The 16,201-nt window shown below is 36.2% G+C and overlaps 1 protein-coding gene across 3 annotated transcripts in view; it reads right to left on the bottom strand.

The window, feature by feature from the left end:
- Positions 1-6,453: 6,453 nt before the first annotated feature.
- The window catches only part of pbx1b (pre-B-cell leukemia homeobox 1b), a 93,775-nt gene continuing 84,027 nt past the window's right edge, over positions 6,454-16,201 (bottom strand). For 2 of the 3 annotated variants that reach the window (XM_051897445.1, XM_051897447.1), the window contains 3 exons: positions 14,300-14,412; positions 12,930-13,019; positions 6,454-8,402 (listed from right to left, as the gene is read on the bottom strand). In XM_051897445.1, coding sequence (XP_051753405.1) covers positions 8,310-8,402; positions 12,930-13,019; positions 14,300-14,412 — 296 coding nt within the window. In that variant the 3' untranslated portion in view covers positions 6,454-8,309. The remainder of the gene's footprint in view (positions 8,403-12,929; positions 13,020-14,299; positions 14,413-16,201) is intronic. The other variant, XM_051897446.1, reaches the window with a different exon arrangement.

Here is a 16,201-nt window from a genome sequence, read left to right as displayed (position 1 = left end):
TGTGTATTAAATTACACTGTGGTGTGGGAATTCATGACAACATTGATAAAGCACAACTCCCTCATACCTTCAGCACTCATACATCCCTATATAAGAGCTTTACTACCACTGAGCTTTACTGTGGGAACCAGGCACTTCTCACTGTACTCCTCCTCTAGAAACACCATAACATTTTGGATGCTGTTAGATCCAGAATGATTGATTTGGTCTCATGAGACCAGAGTATTGATTCCCAGAATCTATATTTTGTAAATATGGGCTTTGGAAATGGCTAACTGACTTTATTGTGCTTTGGCTACAGTAGGTAGTTCCAGTGAGAACAACAAGCATGCATGTCATTTCTGCAGGCTGCATCTTACTCTGTGAGATAAACAGTCACTCTTTTCATAGCTTTTGCTGGCTCTGAGACACTCGCTTGGTATTTCTCCTGCTCTTTGTCTAGCAAAAAAATCCCTCATCACTAAATGAAAGCTTAAAATGAAGGCCTGATTATTTTAGGGGCCTTGTCACAAGTCCATTGTTTTTTAATTTCTGTGTTACTTTTGCTATATTTTCACACTTTCCATAGACGTAATGATTTTTATATTGTACAAACTGTATACAAAGTTAGGGTTATGGGATAGAATATATATTCTGCATTTTTAAACACACACACACACACACGCACACACACACACAGGTTCACTATCCTTGTAGGGACTCTCATAGACATAATGGTTTTTATACTGTACCAACTGTATATTCTATCCCCCTACACTACCCCTACCCCTAAACCTTCCACTTCACAGAAAACTTTCTGCATTTTTCAAAAAAACATAATTTAGTATGTTTATTAATCCATTTCCCCCATGGGGACTGCTGGCTGGTCCCCACAATGTAGGTGATTTCAGGTTTTACTATCCTTGTAGGGACCATTTGGTCTGCACAATGTAATATAAACCTACACACACTCACACTCACACACACAAACACACATTGTGATGTTCTCCTTACGCTGGTGTTTGTGAAGCTCAATCCAGCATTCTGACTTCACTTAAAGGTTCCTGCTCTGAATTCAATTTCAGAACCAGGTCCCGCTCGTGGCGAGTGAAAAATGGACTACAGAGATCCTCTAAATGGTGGCCATCAATAAACGCACAGCTCTTTGCTTTGCATTCATCTTCCTCCCTTAATTTGTTTTCCAGACCTCAGTCCCTCGGCTGCTGACCTTTTAGAGAGACGCTCCTGAAACAGCAGATAGAGTGAGACGCTCTCCACTGAGAACTCATGTATTTATGAAGTGCAGCCTGGGAAGAATAGACTGAACGAGCTGTAAATATCAGAGCACATTTAACATGAGAGAGAGTCTGGAGTGATGTTACCATGGTAAAACAGCATCCGCTATAGGCCCATTCTCTGGAAACACTGCCATTTCTACCCCGAAAATTTCAGGATTATTATTATTATTTTTAATGTTTTAAAATTATTTTACCTTAAATCGCTATTGCTGAACTCTCAATATATAATTTTTTTTCACAGTACCAGACTGTAACTACGGCAGGGACCACATGACCTCCAGTATTCAGATGATTGGTCATAATATATATGTGCTTACAGCCTCACTCTTAGAAGAAAAGGTTAAATGCGGTTCTATATAAAACCCTTGGGTTCATGACTCAATTTTAAAGAGCCCTTTATACAAAAAAGATTTTATATAAGGAGAAATTTCTTAAATAATTGCATAATACTTTCATATTAAGTAACTTTCAAGTGTTAACAAGCTGCCTAATTCATAAATTAAATTGAAATTAAAAATTATGAATTAAAACAAAATTAATTAATTAATTAATTAAAACTAAATCCATAAAATTATTCCATGATGGGAATCCCTAAAAGGTTCTATATGAAGTGCCTGACAGAACCCTTTAAAAAGGGCTATATGTAGAATTCAGAAACCCTTTTTATTAGTGACACCGGTGGCCGTTAAGTGAACTGCAGCCAGTAACTTCCTGCTCGTGCTGTCAGTGGCACTCCTCGTGCACACGTAACGTGCAAGAGACTGAACCGAACGTGATTCAAGATCCCGACTTACCAATGCCGAAATTATTTTTTGTTCTTCGCTTGAAGTAAAACGAATTTGCAAATACCTTTGCAACGATATACTGTTAGTGAACATTCAGACGCCGTCCACGCTACTGAGAGTGACGTTTAGATGAATATGTAGGTAAATACTGTATGTGCTGTGTGCTTTCCTCTCAGTAACACAATAAACACAACAAAAATGACAACAGTGAGAAAACAGCAGTTAAGAAAGCATCTGATCATAGCATGTGGGTTAGCTGTGATTACACTGTTATGATAGTTTGATTATAAAGTATAGTCCTATTTGAGACTATTAGACCAGTGGCGTGCTGTCCATATAAGCTGTGAATGCTCTGCATACCCAAGCCATTCGTGGACTCAGCAATTAATATTAACATTATAAAATACTATTAAATCCCTTGTTTGGGGTGTACCATAAAGCCTACATGATTGGTAACGCGTATGTAACTGTCCGTAATTTATTTATTTGTCAAATGACGGTAATTTTCTTTAAATCTGCCAGTTAAGGAAACTTCCGGGTAAGCTGATCTACAGCAGCTTTTGCGCCTTCGCGCTTTTGTTATGGAACGTCATCATTGTCCCGCGTTCTCATTGGTTTGCTGGCCTATGGCGGATTTCATAGCAGGATAAGCTGTGAGCAGATCGCTCGCCCAAGAGGAAAAATGAGCTGCTGCCAAATCTCGTTCACCGAAAATCACATTGTATTTGATACAAAACTAACTAGACTTAACCAAATGGGGGAAAAAATCATAACTAAATCTATTTTCATAGTATTTCATTTTCTCCATACGGAATTTTTTAATGAAAACTTATAAATTGTTTAAGACAGTCCTACTGTAACTAGGCCTATCAGAGGATGTTAATCGATAGTCTGTGCATTTGTTAAAGTCATCAATTTTAACTTATTTTTTAAAGAATACTGATATTTTTTTTATTTATTATAGCCTACTTATATTTATTATAATTACATTTTATTTTTTATTTATAATAGGGTGCTAATACTAATTATATTTTACTTATTTTTAATTATTAATTTAAAAAGTACTTCTGGCATACCTTTAAATTGACGCCATGGTGTTTCTTATTTGTCGTGTCTGATTTAAATGTGTCCTAAACTGATACGTTTAAAGGTGAAGTATGTTGTTTGTGGGACACTATAGCGGCACCTAGCGGATTACAAAAATACAGCATATTTTGCAAACGCACCTTTCACATGTCGCGCCTCCGTCGACTCAAACATCACAAAAGCTCTTACAGGTGCTTGTGAAGGCACGTCTCAACAGGTAAACATGGGCTACTCTCAATAAAAGGTCCAACATATTAGAAATACCATTCGCTGTGTTGCTATTTGTCATAAGCAAGCAAATGAGTAAACTAACACTGAGAACGCGAGCATCTCGCATATTAGCTATAAACCCATTCAAGGTAACTGCATCGGCCACATTTTTTTCACATAACGCACCACCCAGCATACCCGCCGGTTAAAAAAGTCACCGCTCGCCACTTCTATAGACGATATATAGGCCTATATGACTATAGTTTAAATGAATCCCTTTTCTTTGCATGACAGTACAGTACAGACTGGCTCTTTCGACATTATCCTGAACATTGTGTAAGTATTCATTCGTTTAATGTGTCATTGAAAAAAAAAAAAAAAAAGGCTCTCTTGAACGCGCATAACCGTCACATCCTTTGATTTTCCCGGCAAAAACGTCCCGAGTCCTTTACATACAAATCAGTCTAAAGGCTTTCATAGACAACCTATCAGGGGAGGTCTCATTTTTAAGCATAATTCCAAGCTGTTTACACATTGGCAATAAAAAGTGATAAAGATTCTTACCTATAGCACATGTTCTATATAGAACTTACAAGAGTGAGAGCAGAATGTGCATAAACAAATTACGCACTTTTACAGAAAAAAGCATAAATAATTTTAAGACAAAACTACACAACATATTGATAGCATGTTTTCACTTTAATGAAAGCAAAACTTAAGCAAAAGTTCACTTTTAATAATATGCAACCAATTTTAATGCAACTGTGATGAATTGGGCGTGCAAATTGGCTCAATAATGAGAGTTAAAATCATTCATATTCAGCTGATTATTCTGTTGCAGACACACAGCACACAAATGGCAGCGTTTCCTGAGAATGACCCATAAATGTAAGTGTTTCACATTTTTCTGCAGGTGTTTAAACATGATCTTCACTGTGTGTTCCCTTAAAAATGCAGAAAGCCAGATCAAAATGTAGAATATTTCTCAGCTGCATCTCCAAGTCTTACACATTGTGATTTCTATCGGTCAGCTTGAACTCAGACCACAAACTAAAAATAAATTGATCACGTTTGCGTCCCCTGAGAAAAATAAAACTTATTCTATGTGCATCAGCACAAAATCATCCATATTCCCAGTTTCATCTAATGTCATTTATCTTTTCTATTGTCATGAAACTAAAAATGGTTACACTTTACAATAAAATTCATTTGTTAACATTAGTTAACTACATTATAAACTAACAATGAGAAATGCTTCTAAAGCACATCATTAATCTTAGTCAATGTTAATTAAAACATTTACTAACACATTGTATCTGTTAATATTAATTAATGGACCTAAGCTAACATGAACAAACAATGAACAGTTATATTTTTATTAGGGTTATTTCACCCAAAAATTATGTAATTAATTACTCACCCTTATGTTGTTCCACACCCGTAAGACCTTCGTTCATCTTCGGAACACAAATTAAGATATTTTTCATAAAATCTGATGGCTCAGTGAGGCCTGCATTGTCAGCAAGACAATTAACACTTTCAATGCCCAGAAAGACATATTTAAAACAGTTCATGTGACTACAGTGGTTCAACCTTAATGTTATGAAGCGACGAAAATACTTTTTGTGCACCAAAAACAAAATAACGACTTTATTCAACAATATCTAGTGATGGGCGATTCAAAACACTGCTTCATGAAGCTTTGAAGCTTTATGAATCTTTTGTTTCAAATCAGTGGTTCAGAGCATGTATCAAAGTCATGCCCCCCAGTGGTGAACCATTGAAAATTCGAAACACTTATGACGTAACAAAGCCTCGTTTACTGAAATCATGTGACTTTGGCAGTTTGATACGTGCTCCGAACCACTGATTCGAAACAAAAGGTTCGTACAGCTTTGAAGCTTCATGAAGTAGTGTTTTGAAATCACCCATCACTAGATATTGTTGAATAAAGTTGTTATTTTGTTTTTTGATGCACAAAAAGTATTCTTGTCGCTTTACATTAAGGTTGAACCACTGTAGTCACATGAACTGTTTTAAATATGTCTTTAGTACCTTTCTGGGCATTGAAAGTCTAAGGGGGCGTTCACACAGTTTTTCTGTTCCAATGCGCTACTTTCCCATTGTTTTTCTATGTAAACACGCTCTTGATGGACGTGCATGACCGTTACGCTCGCGTCTCGCGTCTTTTGCAGCGCCTCGCACATGAGCGCCGCGTTTTTAAAACGCTGTGTCAAGTTAAAAGAATTTCAACTTTTACACGCAGTGCCGCTCATCAATGTCAGTTCCAAAACAGTGGACCAATCAGAAGAACTCGGAGGCGGGGCAAGCGTTGCGAGCTTCTGTTTACAGTCATGGCATGACAACTGTTTTATTTGACGGCAACATGGCGGAGGAGGCGCTCATTATTATCTTATTTTCTTTTTTTCCATGTCAAAACTCGTTTCTATCAATTCTGCTGTTTGCCTATTTCTATTATTTCCGTTATTGTCGTTATTGCATCACGCCTCAAAAGTCTCGAGACCCTCGCGGTCTACGCTGCGCTTTTTAAAAAACCATTCCTGAGTGCTGCGTCTCACGTTTTTAGACGCAAAGACGCATTCTGTGTGAACGGCCCCTTAATTGTCTTGCTGGCAATGGAGGCCTCACTGAGCCATCGGATTTTATGAAAAATTAATTTGTGTTCCGAAGATGAACAAAGGTCTTACGGGTGTGGAACGACATGAGAGTGATTAATTAATGACAAAATTTTCATTTTTGGGTGAACTAACCCTTTAACTAACGCTAACAAAGATGAATAAATACTGCAACAAACAAATTGCTCATTGTTAGTTAATAAATTAACTAATGGGAACTTGTTGTAAAATGTTTTGATAATAATAGGGATACATGATAGGTCAGTGACCAGATGGTCAATATTACTGGAAATATTTCATGTTATTTTTTTAAACAATAGAAAAGAGATGTACAGTAATGCAGAAATTGTCAGTCACCCAATGATGGTCCATAATGACATTTTACACTTTAAAATAAAGCAGGCTGTGTTACTAATTCAAATGAAATGCCCACATGAAATCAGACACCAGAGAGAAACATATGGCAACAAAAGAAACTATTTATTCGGAATATGCATTACCAGTACAAATTAAGAGACCAAAAAACCTACACCTTGTTAGTTTTTCTTCACAAAAACGAGTTGGAATCAAAAAGACAATAGTTTGCTGTTCCATTTTATTCCTTTTATACATATGCAGAGATCTTAAAAGTTAAAACTTGACAAGAGAATGTCTCTGCGCTTGATATAAAAAAGAAGAAACATTCAAAAACACTGCAGGAGTTTAAAGAACAAAAGACATGCAACAAAGTAAACATTTGATGTTTTACAAACCGCTGTATATGCAAAAACTAAAAGCATCATTATATGAGGCTTTTCTGAATATGGTGCTGCTGGGCAGGCAGTGATACAAACGTCGTGAGCGAAGGGGAAACGCTTCGAAAGTGGGATCTGCTCCGGGATGAGACGGCAAACCAAAGAAAGCGATGCAGGACTATGACTGTCCAAAACCTCTACATGGTCTCATTCTCAAGTCCCAAACAGTCACATGATGAACAGTTTACTTGCAGTGATTGTGGCCCTGATCTTTTCAGGAGCAGTAACCCTCGACACGCCCTCATCACAGATCAGATCCATCCGTAAAGACCTTGTCATTTTAGACGTGGATGCGATTGTTATAAAAAGAGCAAAACAAGAGCAAAGGTGCACATCTACATATAGAAGCTAGCGCGCATTCACATTATGCTTGCGAGAAAATAAAATATATGGCCGCCCTGTAAACAAGCCCAATATGAAATAAGAAAGGAGAATCGGCTATTCACAACAGGAGGGCATCAAAAATATATCCAAACGATTTCTGCATTTGTGTGCCATCATTAGCTTTTCCTTTTCTTCTCAAGAAACGCGACAGAATTCCAGCTGGATTTTTGGTTTCGAGTATAACGCACCAGGACATTCGTGAGAAACGCATCCCAGCGCCCAAGATATTACACAATTTACAACATGAACAATGTTTAAGTGATGTCAACGTAGAGAACGGACACGTCTGTGGTTTTTGGTATCAAAGTCGCCCAAAGAGAAGGCTGACGCGGTACGAAACTGGAAAAGAAAGCCATTTCACATTTGGGATTTGTTCGCTTCTTCTGATTGCCGTTTATTGCATTCTCATGTGCGCTGATGAAAATCCTTCAACGACGATGATGATGATGATGATGATGATGATGATGATATATAAAGGGATTTGTGTGTCTGTACATGAATATCAGACAAACTGAAGTGTGATGCATGTGAATCTTATCAGATGCAAAGTAGCATGATGCTCTTGTGCTGATAACCTTTAAAAATGAACTAGATTTGATAACTGCATTGCCTTTATTTCTCATTAAAGCAGGGAAATTATGATTTTCCCTTATGTACATAAACATAATCTAAACGACCAAATATTCTGGAGATTATTCAAGGTTATTAGACGAACAGAAATCTAGCTGACTTCAGCTCAGAGGCAGTGTGAACCCAATCAACTGCTTTTTCAAGCATACTAAGTCTATTATAATGTAAAATCTGTTGTGTAAATGTTACTAAAGAAGAGATGTATAAAAGTACTTTGGCACTATGGTAAAATTGCAAAATGTTTCAAACATAACGTGATGTTTGTTGTGACGATGAAGGCGTTCTGAAACGGGTTGATGTGTAGAACTATCTGTCTAGTCTTGGTTTTAATCTGTTTGCTGACACTATTTATGTACTGATGTGATGTGTGGATATTTTGAGAGGTAGCATGAACACGTTAATGTGAAGATGAGGGTTGATGATGCACTGTTGTGTTCTCAAAAGTCATTTACACACTGGAGAGAAGAGCGTGTGGCGTGATGCAGAGAGTCCGTTCTGTGTGGAGGATCAGTTGGAGGTGTCGGAGTGAACGCTTCCGGGTCCTTCTGTGGGGGAGGTGACGGAGGAGGGGGTGGTGGGGTCCTGCCAGCCACCGTTCGCCTGACGGAGAGAACAGCCAACACACAACATGAGAGAGCCATCAACCACAATATCAGGAAAAAATTACTTCAAAATCAATATTTTGTCAAATCCATCCATGTCAGTCCATTTTACTTTGGGTGGAATATCATTTAAATGGACAGAAAAATGCAATTTAGTTGCAAACAGTGAAAAATGAAATGCCACAGACTAAATTTTTAAACATTTTTTGGGGATACAGTACATTGTAAAAAGTAATATGCTATATCTACTCCATAAAATTTTGGCAACAGATTACAAGCAATATTATTAATTCAATTCAACAAATAGAATTGAGTTAGAATTAATCAAATTAATTCCTAAATGTCAACCATTTAAAACGAGTAAAATTTAAACAAAAATATCTGAATAACAGACAGACGTCAAAGATGAATTAAGAACTCTTTATTTTTTATTGCCAACATTGAAGACACCTGATGATAACAAGTAGAATCACTGAAGGAAAGAGAAACACATGCATTAACAGAGGTTTAGATGTTGATGTTGATTTTATTGAAAATGTTTGGTCACCATTATGGTGATCAGTGTTTCATTTAGTTGGCCGGTTTGACTCTTTGCTTTTTATGTCAGTTTGTGGTTTCTGTAATGTTGTTTGCTAATTTTACCCATTTTACCCATTGATTCATTCTAACTAAATTCTTATATGTTGAATTTAATGAATAATATTGCTTGTAATCTGTTGCCCCAAGGTTTGGGGTCATTAAGATTTTTTTTTTCTTTTGAAAGAAATGAATACTTTTATTCAGCAAGGATGCATTAAATTGATCAAAGTGACAGTAAAGACATTTATAATTTTACAAAAGATTTCTATTTCAAATAAATGCTGTTGTTTTTCTATTAATCAAAGAATCCTGAAAAAAGTCACAGTTTCCACAAAAATATGAAGCAGCACAATTGTTTTCAACATTGATAATAATCAGAAATGTTTTTTGAGCAGCAAATTATCATATTAGAATGATTTCTGAAGGATCATGTGACACTGAAGACTGGAGTAATGATGCTGAAAATTCAGCTTTGATCACAGGAATAAATTATATATTTCAATAAAATTAAATAGAAAACAGTTATTTTAAATTGTAATATTTCATAGTTTTACTCTATTTTTAATTAAATAAACGCAGCCTTGGTGAGTATAAGATTCTTCTTAAAAACATAAAACAATCTTTTGTAATATTTCTTTGTTAGTGTTTACAAAGTCCAAAAAAAAAAAAAACCTTTGTCAACTCAACCCAATCTCACGGCAATTCGTACGTATTTTACGAGGTGGCTATTCGTACAAATTCATAAGACCTCGTACGAATTAGTACGTTTTTTGCTAAATTGTAAGTATTTTATGAGTTGCCAAATTCGTATGAATTTGTACGAATGACCTACCCCTAACCCCGCCAGTAAACCTACCCGTCACTGGGGTTTAGACAAATCGTATGAATTCGTACGAGTGAGGTAGCACAAATTCGTACGAATTAGCCACCTCGTAAAATACGTACAAATTGGTTGTGAGATAGCATTGGTCAACTACAATGCTATAGTAATTTTTGTTGACAGCACAGTTTTCTGTCACTCTGAAATGGTCCTCAGAAAACAGGAATCAGCCTGTAAGAGCTCTGTGTGTGTGTGACGGTTGTCATTTGTACTGACACACACAAAAATACTGCGAGGCAACGAGAGAAAAGAATAAACACTGAGAATAAAACAAGGATCAGTGGAAAGACACTGAGAGAGAAATGTGGAAGAAAAACACAAATGCAGCAGAAGCCATCACTAATCTCACAGACAGCAATGCTACGAGCGCTTTAGATATTAACACTGAATTTCATGGCATCAGAAAAGGCTGGAAATGCTGGTCTGTTCTTCAATCAAACTCAATAAAATAAAGAAGAAAATTCTTAAAAATGCTGCTGTTGATGTCAAGAGTCAGATGAATGCACAATATCAAATGTCATCTCTGTCATTTGTGTGCCACTAATGCTTTCTGTAATACATTTAAATAAAGTCAATTTCATGTACGGTGTAATTTAATGAACACTTCAGTCACAATAAAAATGCATGCGTGTCATCGCATTGGATAATAAAATATCAAAGCAAGTGTCATTAATTGCAAAGAAAGACACATGCACACAAGTATTGTGCCTCTTTGTGGTTGTGAAATGCTAGTGGAAAATGTTCATAGTTCATGTGGTGAACTTATCTAATACAATGACATTCAGACATTTATAAATGTCACTTAAGTGTGCAAATACTTTTGGGGCAGCTGTACGTGCACTATAAAACAAGATTCGACTGAACCACATTAAAAGTGTTAAATGAGCTGATATGTGAGTAGTCATTTTATATTGATAAAACTATAAATAATATTATCGGATCAAACACCTTCTGACAAATGATTTGGTAACACTTTACAATAAGGTCTCATTTGTTAACATTAGTTAATGCATTAACATGAACTAACAATGAGCAATACATTTGTTATAGTATTTATTAATCTTTGTTAATGTTAGTTAAAAACACAGTCGTTCATAGTTTGTTCATGTTAGTTCACAGTGGATTAACTAATGTTAACAAATACAACTTTTGATTTTAATAATGTATTAGTAAATGTTGAAATTAACATTAATTTAGATTAATAAATGCGGTAGAAGTATTGTTCATTCTTAATTCATGTTAACTAAAGTAGTTAACTAATGTTTATTAATGAACCTTATTGTAAAGTGTTACCATGAATTTCTATGGATAAGGATTAATGTGGATAAAATAGTATAAAATAATTTTATAGAGACTGCACTCACACAAGCAATATTTAATGTTTAGAATATTTTAGATTTGGACATGTAAATCATTATGTAAATCATTTTATAATTTAATTAAAGCAAACAGCAAAAAATGGCTGACCGCACACTGAATCCAAAAAGACTGAAGAGGTCTAGAAAATACAAAATCTATTTTATAAATTGCAAGATTTAATTAATTACCTTTTCTATATTATATCATATTATGAATTACCATTCAAAAGTTTGGGGTCTGTAAGATTTTTTAATATTTTTTGAAAGAAGTCTCTTTTGCCAACCAAGACTGTATTAATTTGATCAAAAATACAGTAAAAACAGTAATATTGTGAAATATTATTGCAATTTAAAATAAGTGATTTCTATATGAATATATAGTAAAATGTAATTTATTCCTGTGATCAAAGCTGAATTTTCAGCATCATTCCTCCAGTCTTTAGTGTCACATGATCCTTCAGAAATCATTCTAATATGCTGATTTGCTGCTCAAGAAACATTTCTGATTATTATCAATGTTGAAAACAGTTGTGCTGCTTCATATTTTTGTGGAAACCATGAAACATTTATTTTTCAGGTTTTCTGATGAATAGAAAGTTAAAAAAAAACAGCATTTATTTGAAATAGAAATCTTTTGAAATAATAAAAAGTCATTTTATAATTTCTTGCCCCAAAATTTTATTTTATTATATTTCCTGACTTGACCGAACTAAATTTTATGCTTAATTAAAAATGAATTTATTATACTGCTTTGTATTGTGCAACTTGTACCTAAATGACTGTCCTGTATTAAATGCCTTTTAAAAGTGCTTGATGTGAATTGAGCGCGTTTTCTATGTCTGTACATCAAAGTCAAGCCCACAATTCTCTTATCCCGCAGATCTCCACACAGATCCAGAAAAAAAGCGGGATTTGCATACATTCGTGCTTTTCCCCCCGAATGCATTTGATCTCATTAACATACGGCCAGCGAAGCGCAGCAGAACAGAAGCGGGACGTAGACGCTGACCGGCCTCCCCCTCCTCTCTCTCTCTCTCTCGTACTCGGCTCGCTGTCAAGCCCATTAGCTCGGCAGGAACCTGATCTGAGCAATGTGCTTGGATTGCTGTCCCAAGTCCACACTCCGCTCCCCGTGTGTCTGTCGTATTGATTTTCCCCTTTACCACACGGCTTGTCGCTGTGAATTTTCTCGTCGCGCCAAGTTGCCAGCAGCTCCCCTCCCGTTCCCCCACTTCCCGAACGCAAGCAACAAACACACAGGATGTCCTCCTACGAGTGTTTTACCATGGGCGAGCGGCTTTATTTTTAGCGTTTGGCTGCGAGATTGTCCGCAGAGTGTTTTTCTTTGCCGCCCTTTGGGGGATAATCAGGGTCAGGTGACTTTGGGGCACAGCGAGGACTCATATATTTGCAGCCGGTGTCACCTGTTCGCCCCTGTTCCCGTCAGCAGGGCGCTTGGCTGCAGGTGCCGGGGCCGATCTGATTGGATGTGATGGGCTAAGACAGACGCCGGGCCGGTCTCATGTCCACGTCTCGCTGGGCAGCGCGCTGCCCGTGGCGTTCGCAACACACAGGCAATCAACTAAGTGACCACGATTCCCAGACAAGTCCCACTAAGTGGCATTCTGAGCCCTATGGCTTTGAAATAATTGGTAGAGGGCAAAACAAGAGAAAGGGGGAAAAAAAGAAGTGTTTTTTCTCGCCTTACATTGATGCCCTGCGGACTGTACATCTGGTTTGCTGCGAGGCCGTCACTGTATCCTCCTGTCTGGCTGATAACATGGCGAAGGGTATCCACCTGAAACGCAAAACAACACGGCAAGGTCAGAGCGCACAAAAACGCGAGCGCAAGGTCAGACGAAGCGACGCACGCAAACAAAGCAAAGTCAGACGACATGACAAAGAAGAAAGCAAGGTCAAAGAAAGCAAACAACAATAAAAGACAAAGAAAACATGATGAAACACAGACGTACAAACACACGATGACATGCAAACAATAAAACGCATTACAAAGCCTCTGTTCTGAAACCTAGTGAGCTGCCTACCTAGTCCTAGACAGGATTTTAAGATGTGTATTCCATATGCTGCCTTATAAGATACCTCATTTTGGCCAAATTCTACAGGAGCATTGTGGTAGAATGCAACCCCAGAATGCATTGCGTCAAAAAGAATCCAAAATTAAGGACGAAACAGAAATTTTGATTAAAAATATACTTAGACTACTGGTCAAAGGTTTCAAAAGTCTCTTCTGCTCAGCATGGCTGCATTTATTTGATCAAAGATACAGTAAAAACAGTGAAATAATACAATTTAAAATAGCTGTTTTCTATGTGAATGTACTGTAAAATGTAATTTATTCCTGTGAACAAAGCTGAATTTTCAGCATCATTATTCCAGTCTTCAGTGTCACATGATCCTTCAGAAATCATTCTAATATGCTGATTTGCTGCTCAAGAAACATTTCTGATTATTATCAATGTTGTAAACAGTTGTGCTACTTCGTATTTTTTGTGGATTTTTTTTCCAGGATCCTTTAATTAATAGAAAGAACAGCATTTATTTGAAGTAGATATCTTTTGTAACATTATAAATGTCTTTACTGTCTTTTTTGATCAGTCCAATGTATCAATGTATCCAATGTATCCCGGAATAAAAGTATTCATTTCTTTCCAAATAAATGTAAAATCTTACTGACCTCAAACTTTTGAACAGTAGTGTATATTTCAAGCAATACTGAAAAGTTAGAAATGTTAATATATAATGATCAAACTTTTATATTTTACACAATATTTGTGTGTACCATATATATTTTATGCTTAACGTTGTCATTAGCAGCATGCTAATGTCAAACAGAAGTCATTATTTGAGTTGCTGTCTATGTAAAGTGTTGAAATTCAGTCAGCTTCCTATGTAGGCAGCAGAGAGGCAGTTCATAAGGTTTCTTTTTCAACATTAAAATTTTACTTAAAAACACACACACACTAGAAACTTTTATCATGTTGCTACAACCCCATGACATGCGCTGCAGTTTGTGTGTTCCTGCTCTGAGGTTTCTGTAGTGATTTATTGGCACTATACCTGTGACTGCACATTGGCTCCCACCTGAGAGCCCTGGTACGAGTCCCCGTTCAGAGACTGAACACTCATAAACAAATCGCCAGAGTTTGACATGTTAAAAGAGCCAGCAGAACCTGAGAGGTGCACAAACATGACAGAGAGAGAGAGACAGAATAACCGAGAGAAAATGAGCTTGAAAAATTCAAGAGAGTGGAAGTGCAGAGATATAGTTAGATAAGCTTTTCAGAGCATAAGATCATAAAGCAGCCCGTAAAGAAGACAAAGATCAAGAATCGTTGCTAAGCAGGAGAGATTCAGCTAGCAGCAAGAGAAAGCTTGATGCCACAGATAATAGCTCAGATATGTGCAAAAACGGTTTTTCATTTTTAATTAATTTATAATAATAACTGAACTTCTTTTCAGCTAGGCTACATGGTCCAATACTGACCTAGTGAGAGCAGACTTTATTTTTAATTTAATGCGAACAAAAACATTTTTGTGAGAAACTGATATAAAGTCTATATCAATATCTATCTTAATAGTCTTAAAGGGATAGTTCACCCAAAAATGAACATTCTGTCATCATTTACTCCCCCTGAAGTTGTTCCAAACCTGTATACATTTCTTTGTTCTGTTGTACACAAAGGAAGATATTTTGAAAAATGTTTGTAACCAAGCAGATCTCGCCCCTGATTGGCTACCATAGTAGGAAAAAAATCAATTGGGGGGATGAGATCTGCTTGGTTACAAACATTCTTCCAGTTTTGGGAATATTCCAAACATTTTTGGGTGAACTATTCCTATAATAGTCATCTTTATATCTTTCATTTTTACTTCTATAATCTGATGTTTTCACTTTTTTTGTGAAACAGATTTTTCAATGAGAAAATTTTTTTAACTTTCACAATCCATCTTTTTAGATAACTGTATTCTGTGTGTGTGTGTGTGTGTGTGTGTGTGTGTGTGTGTGTGTGTGTGTGTGTGTGTGTAAAATTCAAAAGTTTGGGGTCGGTAAGATTTCTTTTTTTTTTTTTGACAAAAATTAATACCTTAATGCAGCACATTAATTTGATCAAAAAGTGACAAAGACTTTTATATTGTCACAAACAATTCTATTTGAAACAAATGCTTGTTTTTTATACTTTCTATTCATCAAAGAATCCTGAAAAATTATTCAGTTTCCACAAAATTATGATGCAGCACAACTGTTTTCAACATTGTTAATAATCAGAAATGCTTCTTGATCAGCAAATCAACATATTAGAATGATTTTTGAAGGATCATGTGACACTGAAGACTGGAGTAATGATGCTGAAAATGCAGCTTTGATCACAGAAATAAATTACATTTTACAATATATTCACATAGAAAACAGTTCTTTTAAATTGTAATAATATTTCACAATATTATGTTTTTATTTCTGTATTTTTGATCACATAAATGCAGCCCTGGTGAGCAGAAGAGACTTCTTTCAAAAACAGTAAAAAATCTTACCGACCCCAAACTTTTGAACAATAGTGTATTTTTATTAATTTGTCAGCTGAAGGATTGACGCCCCTCACTATGACATTCTGAACAGACTGTAGTCTCTCCCTCACAATCTTTTTTTCATTTGTGTAGAATTAACTCTCACTTAAGTTTATAGTCTTGTGTTCTCATGGCTTTAACGAAGCACAAAGCCAAAGTCCTCCGATTTATACAAAGAGAACTAATGAGACAGAAGCAGGACATGTTGTGATCCACAGAGCATTCATCCTGTTTCATGTGAAAACATGTCAAATATTTTAATGTGCTATATCTTGACATACAGTAAAATCTTCTTGTGTTTCATATACGGCAACAAAAGGCATTTCCCACAACACAGAAATCAGCTTTACAGCTTTATCGCTATATAAGGTAAAGTCCTGCGCCTCATCAGGTATC

Source organism: Ctenopharyngodon idella, chromosome 6 (assembly GCF_019924925.1).
Source record: "Ctenopharyngodon idella isolate HZGC_01 chromosome 6, HZGC01, whole genome shotgun sequence".
Taxonomy (NCBI): domain Eukaryota; kingdom Metazoa; phylum Chordata; class Actinopteri; order Cypriniformes; family Xenocyprididae; genus Ctenopharyngodon; species Ctenopharyngodon idella.
The sequence above is the reverse complement of the archived record's forward strand: the minus strand, read 5'-3'. Positions and strand labels throughout refer to the sequence as shown.